This window comes from Poeciliopsis prolifica, unplaced genomic scaffold (genome assembly GCF_027474105.1).
Source record: "Poeciliopsis prolifica strain line A6 unplaced genomic scaffold, Auburn_PproV2 SCAFFOLD041, whole genome shotgun sequence".
NCBI classification, from domain to species: Eukaryota; Metazoa; Chordata; class Actinopteri; order Cyprinodontiformes; family Poeciliidae; genus Poeciliopsis; species Poeciliopsis prolifica.
The window spans coordinates 4281271-4305272 of record NW_026562416.1 but is presented as its reverse complement, the minus strand read 5'-3'; the positions used below and the strand labels follow the sequence as shown (position 1 = coordinate 4305272).

Sequence of the window (24002 nt, the reverse complement as noted above, 5' to 3'; positions counted from 1 at the left end):
TACATGCAAACATGCACTCTCAAGTTGAGCAGTCATGTGGCACACACAGTTGCCATGTGAGCGCATTTTCCTTTCCCCCCCTCCTTTCTCCTATCTCTCTCTTTTTGGAGTTATGCTTATTGTGGGATGTCAGTGACTGCGCTCATTACTATTATGGGATGCCACACAGGAGAGGGCGGGGGTGAGCGTTTCCATAGTGATCGTGGTTGCTAAGAAGGGTGGAGGTGGGGGGGGGGTGATGTGCATAGAGGAATGGGGAAGAGACTGTAGAAGAGGGAGGGGGTGAGTTGACTATTATGGTCTGTACGTTGCAAGGTAACTATGCAGAGTGGGGGAGGGGTGAGCGAAATGTGCGCGTATATGTATGAGTGTGCGTGTGTGTGCGGGGAATATTATGGGATGCCTGCCCCCTGATCTCTTTGTGTGTGTGCGCGCGAGGAAGAGAAAGAGGAGACGGCGTCGTGCGCACACGCTGCCACCAAAAATACGGAAATATATTTAAATTCCATATACGCCGCTACCATTTGGAATTAAAAAAGCATCCAAGTGGTCAATCAGTTGCAAACTGAGCGTGGAGTTACTGTTTATTGGAAGCTTGAAGTTGTGAGTATGTCAGTTTCTGGGTCTGTGAATTGACTTGATTGAGGGTGAAGTAGGCTCAGCTTGTCACACAAGGGAATTTTCTGGGTAAATATCAGAATGTGAAGCGGATCGGTTCTGTTTCGAGTCTTAAATTTGACCAACCGGTTCAGCTCCGGCTAGCACGCATGCTAATGGGACGGATAGTAACCATAGTGTAAGCTGAACGCAGAGATGGGTGAAAGGAGGAGATAGAAATATGTGAACTTCGCAGGCGGATAAAGTTGGGTTTATTGTCCCATGTGCTGAGTGTTGATGTCCTTCTATGTTCTGTGCTTGTTGGACCTAATATTTCACTTCCGCTTTCTTTTACGCTCTTATTTTCTGCCCTGTTAAACCTGGCCCGACTACGATTTGGACAGACTTCACACTGGGTCCGAACTCTGGATTGATTGTCCACCAACAATAACTTTCATTTAGTTAGCTAAACTATTGGCTAACTCAATAGAAGAAAGTTTCCTGCTGTCCGCTATGTCTGGAAGTGAAGATGACAAAGACGATTATGGAGCCGCCGACGACCGCCTAATGCAAGGTAAGATGAGGCTCATTTGTTAGCCGCTAATGTTCACGCTGCTTGTGTGTTTTTGACGTTCGCATCAATCATGCTGCGTTAGCTTAGCGCTAGATCGTTAATGCGGCTAACTACTGCGCAGCTTCCTTTAGCAAACAGGGAGACAAACATGTTTTAAAGAACTCAAATTGTGTTACCCCAAAAACAGTCGGAGGTTGTAAAGCTGATGGATGCACTATTATGCTGTCACGCTGAAAAACCGGCATGTTCCCTGGGCCTAACATTAGCCAGCTACCGGTATTTTTTACGTGTCGATGACAAGATGGAGGCAGCCAGTTAGCTTGGAAGCTGGTGGATGACGTTCGGTAGCGCTCCCCTCCTCGTCGCCGGCGCCTTCAGTTTGACTGTGGAAGGAAAAGTACGAATAATAACAGACACAAATCCAATTTTTTCCATATATTAAACACAAATTACTCGATATATCTTATACTTTGCTTGTTTAAATTGTACCGAGTGTTGTTTACGGCTGGATTTCAGCGAGCAGCCGCAGCAAACACAGCGGAACCTTGGAGAACAAATAGTCTTAGATCAGCTTCAACTGGTGAATTCAACAACACGACTGTTTTCCATTCAGCGGATAAAGTCTTATAATGAAATCATGATAGTGGATTGTGAAACTAAAATGAATGCGGGAATAAATCATGTGTGTTTGTATTCTCGCTTGTAAGACAGAGTCTGTAGTAGTAGAAAATTCAAGGCATCTGATTGGTCTCTGGCCGGCAGGGATGCACCGATTAGACTTTTACCTACCTATACTGATTTCCATTTTTCCTTGGAGTCTGACTAGTAAATTTTGGTTTTGATCAATTTTGCTATTTTTAATACTATGCTGTAGAAGAAGGATGGGTGTGTAGTAGGACAACTAGTTTCATCCACATACAGGAGGCATCTAAACTAATGTTCCTAATAAAATGCCATCAGACTGGTCCCAAAATAGTTAAAGTTTATAGTTTTGATGCAGTTATAAAGTTGTGACAATAACAATGAAATGTTGATTCTAATTCCTGATGTCACACCATGGTAAAATCTCACAAATGTAATTATTTGTATAGTATTTTTAGAAATATCTTGGAAGTATTTTAGAAACATCCTATCGCCAGTTATGTCGGTTCTGATCCCAGTCTGGATGGCTTCATTTCCTATTTTTTGGAAATAGCATATGTTATCAACCTTCCCCTGGTAGATATTATTCACAGAAATAATGCGTCAACAGCTCTCGACGATAGAAGTCAGTATTTTAAAACTCAAAGTCTTTAAATTGTTGCCAAAGCAGGTTGGAGTTGTTGTAACACACTTCTTCTAAATCTGTGATGCCTCTTATGTTCCTCCCATGCATTGTTTTTTTTCTAGACAGTGTGGTGTCTTTCAACCAACTAAAATCATATTTGGTTAATCTGTGATTGTAAATTGTACTGAGGTGTAAATTTTTGCACCACTACGATCCTCTTTAGGATTAAGTAAAGATAGAAAACGGGTTAGTGAGTTAACATGTAACTTTTGTAATCAGTTTTGGGCTCAAATATTTAGGTTGCTGAGTGTCGGGTAATATTTAAACATCTAAAGTGCTTGAATTTTCCTAAAATAGTAGACATTCAAAAAACATTAAAATTTATGTATCTTTTATGCATCAGTCTATTTGCTGATAGATGTTGTTGAGCAAATGTCAGGAGTCATAAATCAGGGCTTGAATTCCATTGATCCAAAAAATAAAAAGCATCTTCTTAAATGTTTTTAACAGTAGCTTCTCATTTATTTTAATATTACTGCAAATTACATAAATAAGCTCTTAGCATCATTAAGATCATATGTTGTTTGGCCTGTAAATACAAACATAGTGACTAATTCAAAGTGGATTAGTGTTTTGCTTTTTTCCACTCTGAGGACTTTGAAAAGAGGACATTGACTTAGAATGCCAGTTTATCTTCTGATTTACCTGCTGTAAATTCATTTTTTCATACTACGATAATCTGCTTTCATGGTTAAATAGATGAACAACTGGACTTTTATGAGTGGAAACTTTCTCCAAAGCGGCAAATTACAGCCATTAGAAGACTAGATATTTTACCCAATAAGGCTCATTCAAATGCAGTTAAATGCTTACATGTAACGTTTCACCTTTACACCTACTTGTATTTTCTCTCCACAAGACAAAAACTGCCATTTACCAGCATATCGGTTGTTTCAGTAAGCAGATGCATCTAACCTGTGCACAATTTTCATCAGATGGTTCGCAGATATACGTTCTATCTTCAGAGTCCACTGTTAAATAACGATCACGCAGCCTGAATGTGCTGACACGCTGTTTGTGGGCATGCATCTTAACCGTGGCGCGTGTCCGCTGGCCTGATTTGCAGATGATGAGGAAGAGGAGATCTCAGAGAACGAGTCTCCAAAGGTGAAGAAGAAAAAGAAAAAGGCCAAGAAGAGCCGGGAGAGCAAGGGCAGCAAGAGGCGGTCACGCAGAGAGGTAAGCAGCTGCAGGAACGCAGTTACATTTTACTGTGTGGTTGTTGACTCCACGTATTTTTCTGGGTTTGCTGATTCCTGTCTGTTTCCTTCTTGTCCCAGGAGTTGACGATCAGCTCTCCAGAGCCCATGGACATGGGTGGAGTGGAAGACGTAGAGGATACAGGCTCTGCCCAGCGCTCCGAGAGCGAGGGCAGCGACTACACTCCAGGACGCAAGAAGAAGAAGAAAGCCAGCAGTGGCAAAGAGAAGAAGAGGAACAGTGTTCCTGAAAGGAGTTCCAAAAGGAAAGAACCAGAGCCAGAGGAGGATGACGACGACGACGACGATGACTCGGTAAGGAACGACTTTGGTACTTCAAGTACATTTAAAAACAAATGCATGTTTCAAGAATGGCCAGGAAGTTCAGTGCTGAGAAAAAGTGTAATACTTAAATGTTTCAGCTCATTAAATAAATTTTTATATCACATAAAACATAGCCTGAGTTATTATACATTTAATTGTTCAAATGATGATTTCATGCCTTCAGAAAAAACTTCTTACCATCCTGGTCAAGTATATTTTGTGATAACTGGAAGTCAGTCCTGCACATGCTGTGCTATGAAGCATTATTGACCTACTTTCCCCCTCAGAAGTGTTTAGATTTAGCTTCATTGATTAATTTTTTAGCATAAAAAGTATCTTTTAGTCATTTCCCAGCATCTTAATTAGACTCACTGGTTTGCTTCGCATCACTGTCCTTCAGTGTAACCTCAATATGTTTGTGATTAGGGTAGAAAACTCTGCTTTTCTGGCAGAGTAGCGAATTTATTTACATTCTGAAGTGCCTTGCTACTTCAGAAACATCAAACTGCTTGTTATACTAAACTACCACTGCCATGTTTAACTGCTGGAAAGCTGTAAATTTTCTGAAATGCTATTAGTTTTACACCAGATACCACTGGACTGCATCTAACCTGTGCACAGGTTAGATGCAGTTGTCTCAGGGACATTTTCCCAAAAGTCTCAGGAATCTTTAAGATTCTTTTTGGTGAGTGTAAAACGGGTTTCTGGGATCTCTTTGACCAGCAGCAATGTCTCCACAGCCTTTCTTTTTGTAGAATCACGATCACTGACCTTGACTGAAGAAAATGCGGTATGCAGTGCTTCAGATGTTGTTGTTTTTCTTGTTTTTTTTTTTTTTTTTTTTTTTTTTTTAGTTTTGATTCACTCTTGGACTGATTTTGTAGGCTGGTCCTGGGAAGGTTCACTGCTGGTCCTTACTTCTTTTTTTTTTCTATTTGGAAAATGTAGTTTGCTGTTGTCACAAAGCCTTGGAAATATCTTTTTAACCGTTTCTAGTTTAATCTCAGTCATTATCACAAATCCAAGAGAGTACTGTATTTCAAGTGTTAGGTATTCACACTCTTCATATCAAGAATATATTAGATTAATTATGTTGATTCCTGCCCTTGATGCCCAAATCTAATTAATAATTGTAATGCTTGTTATACTAAAGCCTAGAGGGAGAGGTAAGGACCCTGTAATGTCCTATAAATGTCAGATGAAATTCTCCTTATGGGATTTCCTGATTCTACCAGTCAGGCAGTAATCAGCCTGACTGGGGTGTGGCTTGTGAAGGAAAAAGTGTGAATAATGAAAGTTAATTCATGATTTAGAGAGGGAGAAGTTATGTTGTCATGCAAAATGTGGTGGGTTCTGTTTTTGTGCCGATTAGTGAATGAAAACTATTTTGTATTTACTCAAATCATCTGTGGCTGATATTAAATAAATTTTTGATTATATGAAATAGCTAAGTGACGAAAAGCAAAAAAGGAAGAAATGTGGAAGAGGGGAAACGCTTTCTCATGGCACAGTGTTTCTGATCCCTTCTTAAGCTTGTTTGCGTCATAATCAATTGTTCTTTATCCAATCCTGGGCAAATTGACCACATGATGATAAATTACAGACATTTTCTTTAAACGAGTTTCCATCAAAGCTGTGAACAAGCGCACCATGATCATTTAAAACATACCCCAGCCACTGGCATGCTTCTTTCACAGTATGCACTGAAATAACAGCTGTGCTGATGTAGCTTTGTAGAGGTGAACCTCATCATTTATCTAAGTCTGTGGTAGATTTTTTTTTTTTTTTTTTTAAATTGATATATTTTCTTTTCAAGAACTAGAAATGTCAAGCATCTGTTTCTAAGAGGTGGTCTTGTGTTGGTGAATAGCTGTTCTACATGCCCTCTGCGGGTTCCATGATGAGCACCTTCTGCCTGCGTACCTGTAATGGAGTCCTGCGGTGTGACAAACATGTGAAATGAGCGACGCTTGAACAAAGAACAGTCTGGTGGATTTAGAACCTGGCGGCCAATAGGGGGCCTTCTTGTTAATGACAGTTATGCAAAAGGAGGAGGTGGGAATGGTGGGGAGGGGGGTGTATGTGTACGTCTAGTATTGGTCTGTGAGATATACATATGATATAATGTGCTATTACCATGGCAACCCTAGCTTTAGCACTACCATACATTCTTGACCTTTTTTTTTTTTTTTCTTTCTTTTTTGGTTAGATAAACACATTTTGATTGCTAAGCAGAGCCGCCCTTGTTCTGCGTCGCAGCCTCGCCGTACAAGACGGAGGGCTGCACAGGCAGCCTTGATCAAAGGCAGCTGGGGGTGGAACGTGCAGTGCATTATCTTAATCTTTATCTGCTGCTTGTGCTGCCTGAGATGAACCTCTTTGTTCTTCATCCATTAAACTTCAGGGAAACCCGATTTAGCAACAAAAAAAAAAGGTCTATTTATCAATATTAAAAAGAATCGTTTAGATTGCATCAAGGCGATTTGGGATATTCGTGAAGGATGAGATGTGGTGGAAAGTTTAGTTGGGAAAAGAACCTAATGTATTTTCTTTTTTTTTGTTTCCGGTCCTTTTTCTTAACAGCGGTTCATTTGCAGGCATTAATTTTAACATGTGTTCAAGATATAACAGTTTTCTACTTATCTATACAATAACTGATACAGGTATTACTAACTTTGTTTGTGTTGTAGTTCAACTTCCTGTTACTTTCTCATGTTACAAATTCTAGTTTGATTTGGACTAGAAATGCACTGATCAAACTTTTCTTCCGTGTGATCTTTTGATTTGGATTTTATTGTCCTAGTTGGATTGAAAATGGTGGGAGTTCATGGTTTTTAAACATTTAATGAATGAGGGGGGCGCAGGGATCAATATTTGACCTGCGGCTCACTAATCAGTACCTGTCATGGGAAAATTTCCAGATTATGATCTCTGGCTGATTGATTGGTGCATCCATATCTGCACCAAATATGCACTATACGCACACACATGCACTTTTTAAACAACAGACGGTGAAAAACAGACTGTTCTAGATAACCGCCAAATCAATCGAGTTTCTAAAACGGTGCACATATCACTAAGCAATTTAGTGCAATTGCGCTGAAAAACATGCCAGTCTGTGTCAATTATTAAAGCGTTTGCTTGCTTGCTGGATGCTAATTTTAGAGGCTCTTCACTAAGACACTTGTAACTCTCGTACATGCAAACTGGCTCTGGTGGAGCAGATTTGGTTGTGGCAAAAAAGCCCTGTTATTTTACATGCAACACAAGCCATATGAAGCATGATATTTTTATACCACTTGAGGTAAAATAAGATCTCAAACCTTGCAAGAAGAGACTTCTGTTGATAGAAAATGAAGATGTGAAAGCTGGATTTTGTGGTGCACAAACTTTTTAAAGTTTCCATCAGATCAGTCGTCTTCTAAGTAAAGCAAAGCTGCTTGTAGTTTGATAACTTTTCATGTTGGATATAAATTTTTAGCAAACATTTGTAAATGTATAGCTGCATTACAACTTTTAGTCAAAATAAACACAATTTTGTTGAATTCATTGTTTTTCATTTGTGCATCAGACTTCAATGTTTTTTAATTTTCGTTTATTATTTACTGCAGGAGCCAAAGTCATCATCTCAGCTTCTGGATGACTGGGGAATGGAGGACATTGACCATGTGTTCACCGAGGAGGATTACAGATCCCTGACCAACTACAAGGCCTTCAGCCAGTTTGTCAGGTCTGTTCTGGCCTTAGTTTGTCCATAATACTGAATCAGCTGCTCTGGAAGCCCTCACATATGCATGTATTATTTGGAAATGTTTTTCACAGAAACACCCCATGTTTTCTCTGTGATTGTTCTTTTTTCTGCACTTTTGGTGCTAAGACTCAGTTTTCCTCCTCTACAGGCCGCTCATTGCTGCCAAGAATCCCAAGATTGCCGTGTCCAAGATGATGATGGTTTTGGGAGCAAAGTGGCGAGAGTTCAGTACAAACAATCCTCTGAGAGGAGCAGCAGCTGCGAATGCTGCGCTGGCTACCGCTAACATACCAGCTGCTGTAGAGACCATGGTGGCAGAGGTCACACCTCCAGCCGAGCCCCCGGCAGCCCCGGCCGAGCCTCTGCAGACGCCGGCGCCGCCTCTCCGCAAAGCCAAAACCAAGGAGGGCAAAGGTAGTGCTGCCGGGACAGCGACGAGGGAAACGGCTGTCTCATTACTCTGAGTGACTGATTTGTCCGTTTGATGGGTCTGCAGGTCCCAACGCCCGCAAGAAATCCAAACCAGCACCAAAGCCACAAGAGAAGAAGAATAACAATGCCAAGACGAAGAAGGTCGCTCCTTTGAAAATCAAGTTGGGAGGCTTCAACAGCAAGAGGAAACGCTCTTCGGTACGAACACGCTCCACGTCTTTACTGATGCTCTGCTCATGCGGTGCTTATATGGACTGTTTCCTAATGAAGCTGAGCGTTTAACGTTTTTCCTGGTGTGCGCAGAGTGAGGAGGACGAGCCTGACGTCGACAGCGACTTTGAGAATGGCAGCATCAACAGCGTCTCCATCTCGGAGGGTTCAAACAGCCGCAGTAGCCGCAGCAAGAAGAAGCTCTCCAAGAACAAACCTAAGAGGAAGAAGGGTATTTCTTAGATTTCTTTTCCCCTCTTTGTCAATCATTTATCCATGTTAGGGCTGGGTGATACGGTTTCAAAAATAAATAAAGTCTCCAATTTTTTTTTTCATAGCGCATCTGATTTTTTTTTCTTTCTTTTTTTTTAAGAAGAAAAATAAGAATGAGAAAATATTTTCAAAAAGTGGCTTTTTTTCAATAATAAATTTTATGAGTTGTACAACAGAGTACTAAAGCCACACTACAAGAATATGTTTAATTACGAGGACATGGTCATAATATTATCAGAACAAAGATGCAATTGTACAAGAACAACTAAATATTATGAGAAAAAAGCTTGGATAATTGTTTGTTGTTTTTCGTATTGAAATTCCCATAAAATTACTACCTCAATCTCCAATATTATAACCTTACTCTGATTAAATTGGGGCTTTATTCTCATTTTGCCTGTTTTGTAATGTTATATGATTCTCCTATTACTAGGACTCTATTCTTGTAAAATAAGGACTTTATTCTCTTAAAAATCTTTTTATTTTGTCGTAGAGTTGACCTGACTTCAAAGTCCAAATAAATAGTAACTTAAAAAAAAAATGCTTGTCAAACAAGATGGCCGCCCTGGGTGTGCTGACATCACTCAGGACTACTGAAACCCAAGGACGACCATCACATGGAGTTCTGCCGGGTTTGCGAAGACGGAGGCGAGCTCCTCTGCTGCGACTCGTGTCCATCGTCGTACCACATCCACTGCTTGGGGGTGGGGGGGGGGGGGTGGGGGGGGGGAGATGTTCCAAAAATTAAATCATCAAAATTAAAATTGATTTATTGCCCAGATCTACTGTAAATGTTTTTAAAAAAGTGGACTATTAACTGTCTCTAAACCAGCTAGTTAATGGCCCTTTTGCAGAGGGAGATTAGTGGTTCAGGGAAAGCTTTGAGAGCGAGTGCGGAGCTGAGAATAACGAGCCGTGCAGATGAACACATTAGTCATTGTGGCTGAGTCAGTGGAGTACGGGTATATTTAGAAGTACAACATCTTCTGGGTTGTCGCCCGCCGAGGTCTCTTCTGTCGCTGCTGTCACAAGATCGAAGCACCGATCGGAAGCTGTCATGGGTGTATTCGCATCTACGACGAAAAGAGGTCAGACTCTGAACTGTGACAGTGGCTTCAGGGTGGAAACTCTTCCCATTTCTGCTGAGACTGCTGAAAATTGGTGCATCTAGTTATGTGGAATCAAAGTGTTTATAATAAAAGCTCTTTGTGTCTGGAGTATACCTGAAAGAAGTTTACCATGAAGATTCTGGTTAAGGAATAACATGGAAATAGATTTTTGTGTTTTGCTTATGAAAACCTTCCTTGTCAGTTGTTAAATATGGAGGAAATCTCTACTCAGGAGGAAGGAGTGACTCATTTCTTTGCTTTTCTTTTGACAACAAAGATTAGAAGTAGAGCCTTGAAACCAGGACCTCAGGCTGTTTTAGTGGGATTTTGTGACCAATTAACACAAATTTCTATATTATTGTGATGTGGAAGGAAAAGCATGGATGGTTTTCATATTTTGCAACCAAAAAATCTGTAAAGTGTGGCATGCTGTTGTATTCAGACCTCATGATACATGTTTGTTGGACCATATTTTTGTCTCCAGAAGTTGGTGGAGATAAACACTGTTCTTTTATTCCACTGTTCTTTGGTGAATTGCTTGTGCTTGGTCAGATTAGATGAAAAGTATGTAAGCATCAAACTTCAAGGCTTGTACATAGGCATTGACTGGGACCTTGTAACACATGAATCAGCTTTATCTAAAAGACTTTATGAATCGTATTGTGCAGCTGAGACTGACACTCTGGTCCAGTCCCAAATCTTCTGCAGATTTTTTTTCCCAGGATTACTCTGCATTTCCATTTAATAGCATAATGCTGCCAACGTTATGGCTCACAGTTTGCATTTTGCACCAGAAAGTAACATTTTGCTCCTATCTGGCCAAATGATAGGTTTTTTTTTCTGGCTTTATTTGGGGGTATCAGAGTAAAGGAGTCTACACACATAGACCACTAGAATTGGTCCATATTATAAACTGATGTTTGTGGTTGTGATGTGACAAAATGCAAAGACATGACTTGATTACAGAACAGTATAAAATGTTTTTTTCTGCTATCAGAAACGGAAGATGGCGATGGATACGAGACGGACCATCAGGACTACTGCGAGGTTTGCCAGCAGGGAGGGGAGATCATCCTGTGTGACACCTGCCCCAGAGCGTACCACATGGTGTGTCTGGACCCCGACATGGAGAAGGCCCCGGAGGGCACCTGGAGCTGCCCGCATTGCGTAAGCTCATCTGCTGCTAAAACAGTTTAATGCATTTGCACAGAACTGATTTAGATGTTTTTTGTCCTGAACGATAGGAGAAGGAGGGCATCCAGTGGGAAGCCAGGGAGGACGCCTCAGAGGCAGAGGAGGACAATGGTGAGACGGGCGAAATGGAGGAGGACGACCATCACATGGAGTTCTGCCGGGTTTGCAAAGACGGAGGCGAGCTCCTCTGCTGCGACTCGTGTCCATCGTCATACCACATCCACTGCTTGAACCCTCCGCTGCCTGAGATACCCAATGGGGAGTGGATCTGCCCCCGGTGCACAGTGAGTGGGATGTTGTTTCTACAATTAATTGATTAATCGGATGAAAAAATCTGCACACTTTTTCTAAGTGAGAATTATTTTTTTGCCTAAAATACAACATTCCTTGAAGGAAAGGAATTCCTTCAAGGAATGTTAAAATACAACATTTTCCTTTAAGGAAAATGTATTTTAAGGAACTTGCTCATTTGTAGCAAAGGATGCATCTGCAGCTAAGAAATTACTCAGCCCTCTCTGCTCGATTTTACAAAGGTTTTTTTTTTTTTATTATTTTAAATGCAAAATGTATATATATATATATATTTTGTATCGTTTGGCATAATAATTGCTAAAGGCGTTGCTTTCAGCATATGGCCTTTCTTTGAGTCTGCACATTCCAGCTAACAGTTAATTGATTACTAAATTAATTGATAGTTATTTCAATAACTCATTAATCTGATTAATCGTTTCAGCCCTAGATTCATGTAGGGGCCAGTATGTTGGCTTTTTGAACATTGCTAAAATCTTCGCAATAACTTTTACATTTTTTGTGGTTTTCAGTGTCCGCCCTTGAAGGGGAAGGTTCAGAAGATCCTAACATGGCGGTGGGGAGACCCGCCTCCTCCTACACCTGTGCCACGGCCTCCAGATCTCCCCGCCGAAGCCCCAGACCCCGCCCCTCTGGCCGGTCGGTCTGAGCGGGAGTTCTTCGCCAAATGGTCCAACATGTCTTACTGGCATTGCTCTTGGGTCACGGAGCTCCAGGTGTGTAGAAGATGAGGATGCACTTTTTCATCTCTAAACTCCTTTGGTGACTGTTTATTATGTTCCATGTCAGCTGGAGATGCACTGCCAGGTGATGTTCAGGAACTACCAGAGGAAAAACGACATGGACGAGCCGCCGCCCATCGACTTCGGTGAAGGAGAGGAGGATAAGTGCCTGAAGAGGAAGCACAAGGATCCCATGTACACTCACCTGGAGGAGAAATACCTTCGCTACGGGATCAAGTTTGAGTGGCTGATGATCCACCGCATCCTGAACCACAGGTCAGAGTTCACACAATCTGGAGAAGAAACATCATTCTAAAATGCTCCTAATTCAAATTAAATTACTTTTGCCTGGCTGTATAATAATATATAATAATTGGTTTCACTCACTGAAACTGTTGTTGTCTCTTATTTTATTCTAATTTAATCCTTTAATTTAGATTTTTTTTTTTCCTGTGATGAAAACTTTTAGACATATCTGGCCTGTGTATTTATGAGACATTGCATAAACAATGTCTCATAATTACACATCAACCAATCAAGTGTAGAATTCCAGCCAATTTCTCTGTAAATCGCAAGTTTTAATTTTTTCTCCAAATGTTGCAAGCAGAACTAGTCAGTACAGACACGACTATATTCTAAGAGTATCTTTTTTATTTAAAATGTTTTTTTTTAAATCATTATTCCTAATGATTTAAATTATAAACAGTGTTTAATAGTACTTGTTCATGTCCTCATGAGTCAAGCTCTTCTTATCCTCAGTGGATTTTAAAAACTGCTATTCTTTAGTTTAAACTTTCAGACCTTTAGGATCAATGTCTGACTATCACTTGCTGTAGAAAGGTTCCCTCGCATTGGGAAACCTTATTGAATTACTACATTGACTTGCACTCAGTTAATGTTGCCTTTTAACACAGATGCAGACTGCCTTGTCCTGGGTGAACAATAACATTTAACTGTTTTTATGTTTTACCAATGCTTGTGTGATCTGACTAAACTTTGATGTAAAGCAAAGCAGGAGATGAGTTGTTTATACTGACTCATCCTTTTATTGCATAATCGTTCTGGGCTTATTGATCACTTTATTTATAGATTAAAAATGTGCAATTCTGCTCTTGTTAAATATTACAATGACGTTATTAATTTGGATTGACTCACTCATTCTGTTTTTTGTTCTTTTTTTTTTTGCTGTTTGAATTGCCTTATTGTTTTGTGTAGAAAATAAAAGGTTTTTCTCACCTGATCATTGCTAGTTCCTTTGCCACAGGAAAATTTAACGTTTGGTCTGAAAACACAGCTTTGGTTAAATTTTGTTGCTCTCAGGTGTTGAAGTTGGTTTTTGAGGTTTGGCAGTCTAAACGTTAAAGACATGGACTCGCATGTCAGAGCAACACAGTTTAATGTAGGGATGTGCCAAAAATTCACCCAAAGATCAAAGTTAGTCAATTAACCCTTGATTATCGGTGCTCAACAAGTCAAATATTAAAAAAAAGAAAATAATTTATTACATAATCAAATCAATGCATTTGATTTGATTATGTAATCAAATCAAATGCCTGTGCATTTGATTTGCACAGGCATTTGCAAATCAAATGCCTGTTTTTGTTTATTTTATCAACCACCACAATGTGCTTCATCGAATAGATGAAGATTATTTTGTTTATTAATACCTCAACCAAAACTATGTTTTGTCAAATTTGTCATTTTTGGTTGAGCCTAAAATAAAGCAAAAAAATGTGATTGATACACCTGTAGTTAAAGTTTCATTGTTTTTAGTAAAATCAGTAATCTAAAAAGAAATATTTATTTACTAAATCCCAGTTTTTACTTTCTGAACCTTTAAGTATTCTATGTATATTAAGAAGCTTTATTATTACCCAACTCAGTTTTAAATATTGCAATCACTGTTTTAGTGTGTTGAATAAATTTCTTGAACATTAGTTTAAAAAAACGGTAATTTTTCTTTTTTTCTTCTCCAGTGTGGACAGGAAGAACAACGTCCACTACCTGATCAAATGGCGCGAGCTGCCGTACGACCAGGCCACCTGGGAGTCCGAGGATATGGACGTACCCGAGTTTGACACCTATAAGGTTCAATACTGGAACCACAGGTAGGATATAAATTTTGATACTTAAACCAGTCTTAAAAAGGGCGTTTCTAACCGAGTGAACATCTCTTTGTTTCAGAGAGCTGATGATGGGAGACGATGGGAGACCAGGGAAGAAGATCAAGGTGAAGGGAAGAGTGAAGCGGCCAGAGAGACCCCCCGAGAACCCGGTGATAGATGTAAGTATGTTAGTTAGTGGCTGATTTTAAAAGGATTTTAAATACATCTGATATAAATCCTTATGAATGTTTCGAGACATTTTACCTTCCTTTTTTTTTAAAATACTTCTTGCTTCTGTCTGCAGCCGACCATAAAGTTCGAGCGGCAGCCGGATTACCTGGATAGCACTGGTGGGACGCTGCACCCTTACCAGCTGGAGGGTCTCAACTGGCTGCGGTTCTCCTGGGCTCAGGGCACAGACACCATTCTGGCTGACGAGATGGGTCTGGGCAAGACGGTCCAAACCGCAGTCTTCCTCTACTCGCTCTATAAGGAGGTCAGAACCTGAGTAATGTAGATTTATATGTCAAATTAATTTGTATGTTTTTTTAATTATCTGCTGAAAAAATAACCAATATTTATCCATCTTCTGAAGACAAAACAGTCATACATTTTGGTTTTGTCAAGATTTCTATAGAAGATATGAGTTGTTTAGTTTAAAATGTCCCAATTTTAGTGATTGCTGACAGAAAGCCTGTTGGCAGTACTATAATCCGATTGGTCTGGAGCTCTTCAGCCATTTTGTCAGGTGAAGTCTGATGACATTCACTGGGATCTGAAACGGTAAACAGATGCTTCTCATGTGTGGCTGCTGCCACCTAAAGTTGGGAGGTCAGATTGCACTTTTTAAGAAAGCCACAAGGGATTCTGCAGCTGAATGTGATTCGTTTAAAAAATCAGATGAACTTGTTTCTCTGTATTAATGGGAGGATTCAGACTTTGACTGAGAGTTTAATAATAACAGCCACTGTAGGGTTGAACTGTTACATGGCAGATCAAGTTAAATGCAAAACTCTGATCTCTCACATTATTACCCATAGTTATGCAAGTAGGTATTTGTATGTAAATATTCAAATGAGATATATTTAATGGTGATAAACACGGAACTGAGTTTATCACGTAAAAAAGGTCATTTAATTTTGTGTCTATGTCTAAGTTTATGGAGATTGTACAAGTGATACATTTCTTTCATTATTTTCAGCAGGATATTCTGTGATTTTGCATTGAAAATACAGTCTTTGCAATGAATTTGCTTTGACTTTCACTCCTGGGAGATTGTCTTAAATGTTTTCCACTTTCACATATTGTTAATGTAGAATAATAGACTTGTTTGGTAGTGGCATTACAAACCTATTTCTTCAACACTTTTAAGTTGATATTGATATTAAAGCTTCGCTAGACTGGATTGTTTTGAAATGAAAAGTGCAATCATCTTGTTTGGAGACAAAAACTTCCCCTCTACTCTTACTTGTTATGCTAACGTCGTCTCTACTTCCAGGGTCACTCCAAGGGGCCGTTCCTGGTCAGCGCTCCTCTCTCCACCATCATAAACTGGGAGAGAGAGTTTGAGATGTGGGCTCCTGACATGTACGTTGTGACGTACGTCGGCGACAAAGACAGCAGAGCCGTCATCAGGGAGAACGAGTTCTCCTTCGAGGACAACGCCATCCGCGGAGGGAAGAAGGCGTCTAGGATGAAGGTGAGAGGAAACGTTCAGGAATGAAGAGTAGGATGAAAATTATGCTTGAAAAGTTGAGTTGAAGATGAAGTTTTTTCCTGTTTGCTCCAACAGAAAGATTCATCAATCAAGTTCCACGTCCTGCTGACGTCTTATGAGTTGATCACCATCGACATGGCCATCTTAGGGTCCATAGACTGGGCCTGCCTGGTGGTAGACGAGGCCCACAGACTGAAAAACAATCAGTCCAAGGTGCACTAATTATATTATGGATTATTCGATCAGATAATGCCAACACTTGGCGGGAAAATTTCTTGTTCACTTTGTCATTCATTGTTTGTTTTAACCTTTATGTTAACTAAGCAGTAAACATGTTTCCTCTGCTACAGTTTTTCCGGGTCTTGAACAACTATCCGCTGCAACACAAGCTGCTGCTGACAGGAACTCCACTGCAGAACAACCTGGAGGAGCTTTTCCACCTCCTTAACTTCCTCACACCCGAGAGGTTCAAGTAAGTTGAGCCACTTTTTGATTTAAGAAGCTGAGTGCTGACATTTGTTGAAATGGTAACTAAATGAGTTGAATCAGATGTACCTGGGAAACATATTCACACTAATTGAAACTTTTTCATATTTTATTACAGTAAAATCACTTTTTTGTATGAATGAGTTGGCAAAAATAACAAAATGTACAAAAAGATTAGTCATGTATGCCCATGTCATTTGTTCCAAAGCCTGACTAGGGTAGAAATCCTAAGCAGTTCTTAAATTTATGTATCTAAATTAAAGCCTTAAAATGTCTTAAATTAAGTTTAAAAAGTAACTTAGCCATTAAACACAACTCTTAAATTTTGTCTTGGCTAGACAACTTAATCTCATATTTTATGGATATTTTGTTTTCTCATGAGACTTTACTGTCAGACAAGTCTTGAATAACATGCAGACCAATAATAAACCAATAATTTTTTTTAGAGACTGTGTAAAAAAAAGTTTCTAAAAGACAAAAAAAAAAAAAAAAAAAAAAAAAAACTACATCCATGTTTGTTTCTGCCTGCAGCAACCTGGAAGTCTTTCTGGAAGAGTTTGCCGACATTGCTAAAGAGGACCAGATCAAGAAGCTTCACGACATGCTGGGTCCACACATGCTCAGGAGGTTGAAGGCCGACGTCTTCAAGCACATGCCCTCCAAGACCGAGCTCATTGTCCGGGTGGAGCTCAGTCCCATGCAGAAGTTAGTCTGGAGCAATAATCTACAGTCAAAATGATTTACTCCAGTTGGGCTTGAATCCTGACGTCTAATTTTTTCTTTACCCTTTTGCAGAAAATACTACAAATTTATCTTGACGAAAAACTTTGAGGCCCTCAACACAAAAGGTGGAGGAAACCAGGTTTCTCTGCTGAATGTTGTCATGGACTTGAAAAAGTGCTGCAACCACCCCTACCTCTTTCCTGCAGCAGCAATGGTATGGGCTGGAGAAACCATCACCTCTCCTTATAAAAAGAATTTGCAGTAGAACATTCTGATTTATTTAAAAAAAAAACTGAATGAGGCAGAAAATAGATCCTCTGAACGAAGTTTAGTTGAGAATTTCTTGTTGTTTTCAGTTGCTCAGCTAAATTATTTCTCGTTTTAAAATCTTGTGTTTAATTTCTCACACCAAACAGGAGGCGCCAAAGATGCCCAATGGGATGTACGACGGGAGCGCTCTCACAAAGTCATCTGGAAAACTGCTGCTGCTGCAGAAGATGATGAGGAAGCTGAAGGAAGGAGGACACAGAGTCCTCATTTTCTCGCAGGTCAGCAGCTTTAGAAAAGACGGTGTTGCAGGTTCAGTTTGTTTAATTGTCCTTTCTATTTAAGAGTTGGTTGTTTGTTCTTGTGCAGATGACCAAGATGTTGGATTTGTTAGAGGACTTCTTGGAAAATGAAGGGTACAAATATGAGCGGATTGATGGAGGAATAACCGGCGGGATGAGACAGGAAGCCATCGATCGTTTTAATGGTCAGAAAGCTCCTTTTATAGCTTATAGCTAAAAATAAATGGAAACACATGAGAAGAAGACAAGAGAAACATTTAACTATTTTTATATTGTTTTATATCATAGCTCCTAAAGAGAAATTAAAATTGGCATCAAAAACTTTACAAAAATCCTTATTGTTGCTTCCCTATCACAGTCCAAATTGTAAAAAAAATACAGAACAAGTATTTACCGTTTCCTCCTTCGTCCCTCAGCTCCCGGTGCTCAGCAGTTTGCTTTCTTATTGTCCACGAGGGCCGGAGGTCTGGGAATCAATCTGGCCACAGCCGACACGGTCATCATTTACGACTCGGACTGGAACCCTCACAATGACATCCAGGTAAAGCCTCGTTACTGCTTTTCTTACTAAATGCCTGGGTTATCAGGTTAATCATGTCTGCTTCTTTGTCGGCTCTCAGGCCTTCAGCAGAGCTCATCGTATTGGTCAGAACAGAAAGGTCATGATCTACAGATTTGTCACTAAAGCCTCTGTTGAGGAGAGGATTACTCAGGTAATTAGCGCATTTTAATATATTTTAGATGTCAGGTAATTTCAACCTTTACAGTTGTAAAACTGCAAAATCTTCACATCTTCATCTTTGGATTTCTTGTTTCAGGTGGCCAAGAAGAAGATGATGTTGACTCACCTGGTGGTCCGACCTGGTCTTGGATCCAAGACGGGCTCCATGTCTAAACAGGAGCTGGACGACATTCTCAAGTTTGGAACAGAAGAGTTGTTCAAGGACGACGGAGAAGGTAAAAATGTGTAGCAGGCAGACGGCTTTAAAAAGTCTGGGAAATTATCTGATTTCCCCAGATTTTCTAAAAATCATAGAAAATCTTTGTAATTCCCAAATTTATTCACAAACCTACACAATTCATGCTTAGATTTGTAAAAATAAGTTGCTCCAGTCAGTGTCCTTTTTCTGGTGTTTTTTTGTTTTTGTTTTCTGACATTGCACATGTAATAATGGATGGATGGATGAAACTTTCAGCCACTTATCTGTCTTAGTCTTTCTAGCAATTTACCTTAGTAAGTATCTGGCTATGAATGTTTCTGTATCCATGCATCTAATGTTGCCATGTTCATTTCCATATTTAAAGCTTAAACCTTTAAGTGTTGGAGCAATCTGGAGTTTGGAAAGTATGGAGATTTGACTTGAAACGTGTTTAGGAATCCTGACTTGAGTAATCAATGTTGACACATTTGTCCTCAGGTGAGAACAAAGAGGAAGACAGCAGCATCATCCATTACGACGACAAAGCCATCGAGCGACTTCTCGACCGTAACCAGGACGCCACCGACGACACAGATCTACAGAGCATGAACGAATACCTGAGCTCCTTCAAAGTGGCTCAGTATGTGGTGAAAGACGAGGAGGAAGAGGTAAGTCTGTGGCCCGGTGGGATCGACATGGAAACCTCCTCGGTCCAAGCCGACTTTCTTATTACTACCCTACTTTTGTGGCGCTCAGGAGGAGGAAGTGCAGCGAGAAATCATCAAGCAGGAGGAGAGCGTCGACCCAGACTACTGGGAGAAACTGCTGCGGCACCACTATGAGCAGCAGCAGGAGGATCTGGCCCGCAACCTGGGCAAAGGCAAACGCATCCGCAAGCAGGTCAACTACAATGACGGCTCACAGGAAGACAGAGGTAGACCTTTTTTCTTTTAATTCTCTGAGCTTAAGTTACTTTTCAATAGACTTCTCATTGATTGAAAATATATTTTTGCTACTTTTATCTTAAAGCTGATTGGCAGGATGACCAGTCTGATGGACAGTCGGATTACTCTGTGGCGTCTGAGGAAGGAGATGAAGACTTTGATGAGCGATCAGAAGGTAGGAATCATAAATGTGTTTTATATCTTGGAGACCAGTAGCACAAATGGAAAAACTTGTAATACATGTTCTTCCAGGCACATTTCTTAACAAGCTAACTTACAGGAAATGAAAATATGATGCTTCATTCAGCTGATTGGTTGTGGAGCCTTCAGTGTCTGGTTTCTCTTCTGCAGCCAACTCTCGCAGGCCCAACAGGAAGGGCCTGAGGAATGACAAAGACAAACCACTACCCCCCCTGCTGGCCAGGGTTGGAGGCAACATCGAGGTGAGCTGCTCATCTTTAGTCTGTGTTCATACGTGTTATGTTTGAGTCCTACAAACATTTCAAAAAGCAACACAGGGACTGGTTTTAGAAATCTAATGAAAAGCAACTGAGTGAAGTCTGAGCCTCCTGCTGTTTTGCAGGTGTTGGGTTTCAATTCTCGGCAGAGGAAGGCCTTCCTGAACGCAGTGATGCGTTATGGGATGCCTCCGCAGGATGCCTTCACCACCCAGTGGCTGGTCCGAGATCTGCGGGGGAAATCTGAAAAAGAATTCAAGTAAGTTAAATTTTTTTCTGTTAAACACGAAGACCGAAGAATATTTTCTCAGATTTAGTTTTTTCTCCCTCTGCAGGGCTTACGTCTCTCTGTTCATGCGCCACCTGTGCGAACCCGGAGCAGACGGAGCTGAGACTTTCGCAGACGGTGTCCCTAGAGAAGGGTTGTCCCGGCAACATGTCCTCACACGCATAGGCGTCATGTCACTTATACGCAAAAAAGTATGTTTTTGTGTTGTTGTTTGAACTCCCTTTAATATAAAATTATGACAAACCGTAGATGTTTGTTTCATCAAGTAGAAAGCCCTGATATAGTTTTTGTTGTTGCTGAGACTTACTTAGTTTGTAAACCTTGAAAAGTACAAATTGATGGCAGATGAGGTTGCTGATCATCAGCATAAAAATGAAAATCTGAAACAGTCACATTTCTGTCAACGTTATTGTTGAAGTAAGTCAAAAACCACAGCATCACAGACTTTCTACAGTACCAAATTAATAGTGGACATGTTATTTTATACCAATCCCACCTTCAGTGTTTGCTCAGAGAAATCTAACTATTTGAGTTAAAGAGCATTTAGCATCTCTGTGTATTTTCATTTCTTTATGTTGATTTTTTTCCCCTATTAAATAACTGAAAAATGCATCCTGTAAATTCCAAACAAAGCTCTGACCGGATGGCGTCCCTTTACCTTCCAGGTCCAGGAGTTTGAGCACGTCAATGGTCAGTGGTCCATGCCCTGGATGGCCGACCTCGAAGAGAACAAGAGGGCTGCGGCTCAACCGGACTCTCCAGGGAAAACCCCGTCCACCGGGACCCCTGCTGACACACAGCCCAACACTCCTGCTCAAGGTACCAGCTTATCCTACGAGGTGAAAATGTTTCTGTTAAAGGTGTGGAGGAAAACAAATCGAATGTAACGCGAGTGTCTGCTTCTAGCCGATGACTCTGTGAAGAATGACGAAGCATCAAAGGATGGAGAGAAAGACGCAAAGAAAGAGGGCGAGGCAGATAAAAACGGCAAAGAGCCAGCTAAAGCCAACAACGAGGTAAAAAATTCAATCAGAAGGTGGGGTTTGAAAATTGTGCAAAGACTTGAATCAGATTTATCCATAATGCCGACAGGTTATCGCCATCCCGGACGACAATGAGAAGGTCCCTATCGAGACGCAGGAGAAGAAAAACGCCGAGGAGCCAATGGAGACGGACAAACCAAGCAACGGAGAAGCGGAGAGCACAAAGGAAAAGGAAGGAGAGGAGGGAGAGGGAGAGAAAAAGAGCACAGAGGGAGGAGAGGAAGACAAACCAGCTGTAGAGGAAAAAACGGAGCCGTCAGAAGTTAAACTTGAGGAATCTGAAGTCAAAGGTGAGATTTTCAAGGGTTTTTTGTGTTCTTTAATTTGCAAAGAATGTTTTTTGTTATTTGTGCAATATTTCTGAAAGCTGTTTGCTTGTGCTAGCTCTCCTGCAATCTTAAAGTTTGTTCTAATTAATGTTTTCAACCTACAGGAGAGGAAAAGAAGGAAGAGAAGACTGAAAAGATGGACACCACTCCTCCTGCAGAAGAAAAGAAAGGTAACTTTTGTAGATGTAACCTGTTAAATGCCAACTGTGATCTGAAGTCGGGTAGTGACTCTTCTGTTTTTGTTTTGTTTTTTGAAGATGTGAAGGAGGAGAAAGAAGCTCCAAAACCGGAGGAGGCGGCCAAGCTGCATAACGGAGATGGCAGCAAAGAGAGCGTGGCTGCAGCAGCAGCGGCGGCGGCTTCCACCGCCAGCAGCGTGAGCGAGGAGAAGAAGAAAGCCAAAACCAGATTCATGTTCAACATCGCAGATGGAGGATTCACAGGTACGAACACAGACAGGAAGTCGGGTCAGTTTCAGCAGCCTGTTCCAAATCACTAACGGCTCCTTTTCATTTAGAGCTGCACTCCTTATGGCAGAATGAGGAGCGCGCCGCCACGGTTACCAAGAAAACCAATGAGATCTGGCACCGTCGCCATGACTACTGGCTGCTGGCCGGTATCATACAGTATCCTTTTCCCACCGGCGTGATTCTGGACTCCGTTCATGTTAATGTAGCTTTACCAGATCCAGAGGTCGCCCTGGTTGGATGTTTGCTCCCCTGACCACTGATCCCTCCAGACACGGCTACGCCCGCTGGCAGGACATCCAGAACGACGTGAGGTTCGCCATCCTCAACGAGCCGTTCAAAGGGGAGATGAACAGGGGTAACTTCCTGGAAATCAAGAACAAGTTCCTGGCCCGAAGGTTCAAGGTACCAAATGTTTTACACGTGTAATACCTAAAAGAATGTGTAGGGTTATACACTTCTATCAGTCATTCATAGTTTCATCCATTCAAGTGTTGGGTTTCATAATGTTTGTACATTATCTGTCCAACCGTCGATATGTATGATTTTCATCATTCGGTCTTTTCTTTTTTTCTCTCTGTACATTCTGTCATACATTCATCATTTTTTCCATTCATTGATTTTTCTGTTATTGCATCCAGTTGTTCTTCTTTTCCTTTTGCTCTTTCTCACTCTTTGTCTTTTTGGTCTTTCCTTCTTTTGCGCTTTCATGTTTTCTTCTTTTCTTTGTAATCTTTTCTATTTTCTTTTACTCTTGCTCTTTCTTTCCTCTTATTTTGCACTCTCGCTCTTTCTTTCATTGTTTATTTCATTCACACTTTCTTTTGTGTTTCTTTTGCTCTTTCTTTTTTCCTTCCACCAAACCATATTTCCCCTTCTTTTGTCTGTTATCCATTGATTCATGCATTCACTTTTCTAGCTTTGATGTATTCATATTTAAACCAATCACATTATCGATCTGTATTTTCGTTATTAAATCAAACACAAAGAACAGGAACATTGTAAATATTTTAAAAGATGCAACTGTCTGTCTCGTCTCCAGCTGTTGGAGCAGGCGCTAGTGATCGAGGAGCAGCTGCGTCGTGCCGCCTACCTCAACATGTCAGAAGATCCCTCCCACCCCTCCATGGCCCTGAACACCCGCTTCAGTGAGGTGGAGTGTCTGGCCGAGTCCCACCAGCACCTAAGCAAGGAGTCCATGTCTGGGAACAAACCGGCCAACGCCGTCCTGCACAAAGGTACAACCGACGCTCCACAAAGTTAGGACTAAATGGCACCAGTTTTTTGTTTTTTTAATGGGTTTATAAATGATTTATATTAATGCTTTCTGCATTTCAGTGCTAAAGCAGCTGGAAGAACTGCTGAGTGACATGAAGGCGGATGTGACCCGCCTGCCAGCAACCATCGCCCGGATACCGCCGGTTGCTGTCCGACTCCAGATGTCTGAGAGGAACATCCTGAGCCGCCTAGCGAGCCGAGGACCAGAAACACAGACGCAGACGCAGCAGGTAACGGGATAGAAGTTTAATTCAGTTTTGTTTGCTGCACACGCTGAATCAGCTGAAATGAAGATTTGTCTGTTTTGTGATGCATTTTGCAGCAGATGCCGCAGCAGTAGACTGAAAATTGTCTCTAACCTCAAGAACCACCCCCTGCCTCACGTCAACATTCCTGATTGGTGCGCAGCAGAACGAGTCGGCGTGCTCTGAGCTTGAAGCCACGTCCTGTTCACTTTTCACCCCCAAAATGGACTTTGCAGAGTTTCTCTGGAGGATCAGATTTCCTCCCTGTCCCAAAAATGAGGCTGTGGACAGAAGTTTTATTTTTTTTTTATATTTTCCCCCTATTTTTTTCCAATTTCTTTATTAATATTATTGATATAATGTTATTATGATGGTTTTTTTGGGACCTAAATAAAAAATTTAATGAAA

General features: G+C 40.8%; 1 protein-coding gene across 1 annotated transcript; it reads left to right on the top strand.

Moving 5' to 3' along the window:
• Window positions 1-391: 391 nt before the first annotated feature.
• On the top strand, window positions 392-24002 carry chd4a (chromodomain helicase DNA binding protein 4a). Its single transcript, XM_055055078.1, has 41 exons — window positions 392-603; window positions 1002-1171; window positions 3565-3677; window positions 3779-4012; window positions 7633-7751; window positions 7921-8186; window positions 8269-8402; window positions 8508-8646; window positions 10794-10963; window positions 11041-11274; window positions 11812-12015; window positions 12089-12297; window positions 13998-14129; window positions 14206-14305; window positions 14431-14622; window positions 15625-15825; window positions 15919-16056; window positions 16194-16315; window positions 16861-17034; window positions 17125-17266; window positions 17469-17600; window positions 17689-17806; window positions 18038-18162; window positions 18242-18334; window positions 18440-18578; window positions 19040-19209; window positions 19298-19475; window positions 19571-19660; window positions 19837-19928; window positions 20069-20202; window positions 20279-20423; window positions 20898-21051; window positions 21139-21248; window positions 21325-21565; window positions 21709-21774; window positions 21862-22047; window positions 22122-22230; window positions 22344-22476; window positions 23114-23309; window positions 23410-23579; window positions 23672-24002. The coding sequence occupies exons 2-41, from the start codon at window positions 1111-1113 to the stop codon at window positions 23687-23689; spliced, it is 5883 nt and encodes a 1960-aa protein (XP_054911053.1). The 5' UTR covers window positions 392-603; window positions 1002-1110; the 3' UTR covers window positions 23690-24002.

What these genes read in the sequence shown, in the direction of transcription:
- chd4a (XM_055055078.1), top strand. Translation starts at nt 1,111, where the DNA reads ATGTCTGGAAGTGAAGATGACAAAGACGATTATGGAGCCGCCGACGAC. An exon ending in CTCACACCCGAGAGGTTCAA is followed by an intron (nt 16,316 to 16,860) that starts GTAAGTTGAGCC and finishes TTCTGCCTGCAG; the next exon opens with CAACCTGGAAGTCTTTCTGG. An exon ending in TCCTGCAGAAGAAAAGAAAG is followed by an intron (nt 21,775 to 21,861) that starts GTAACTTTTGTA and finishes TGTTTTTTGAAG; the next exon opens with ATGTGAAGGAGGAGAAAGAA.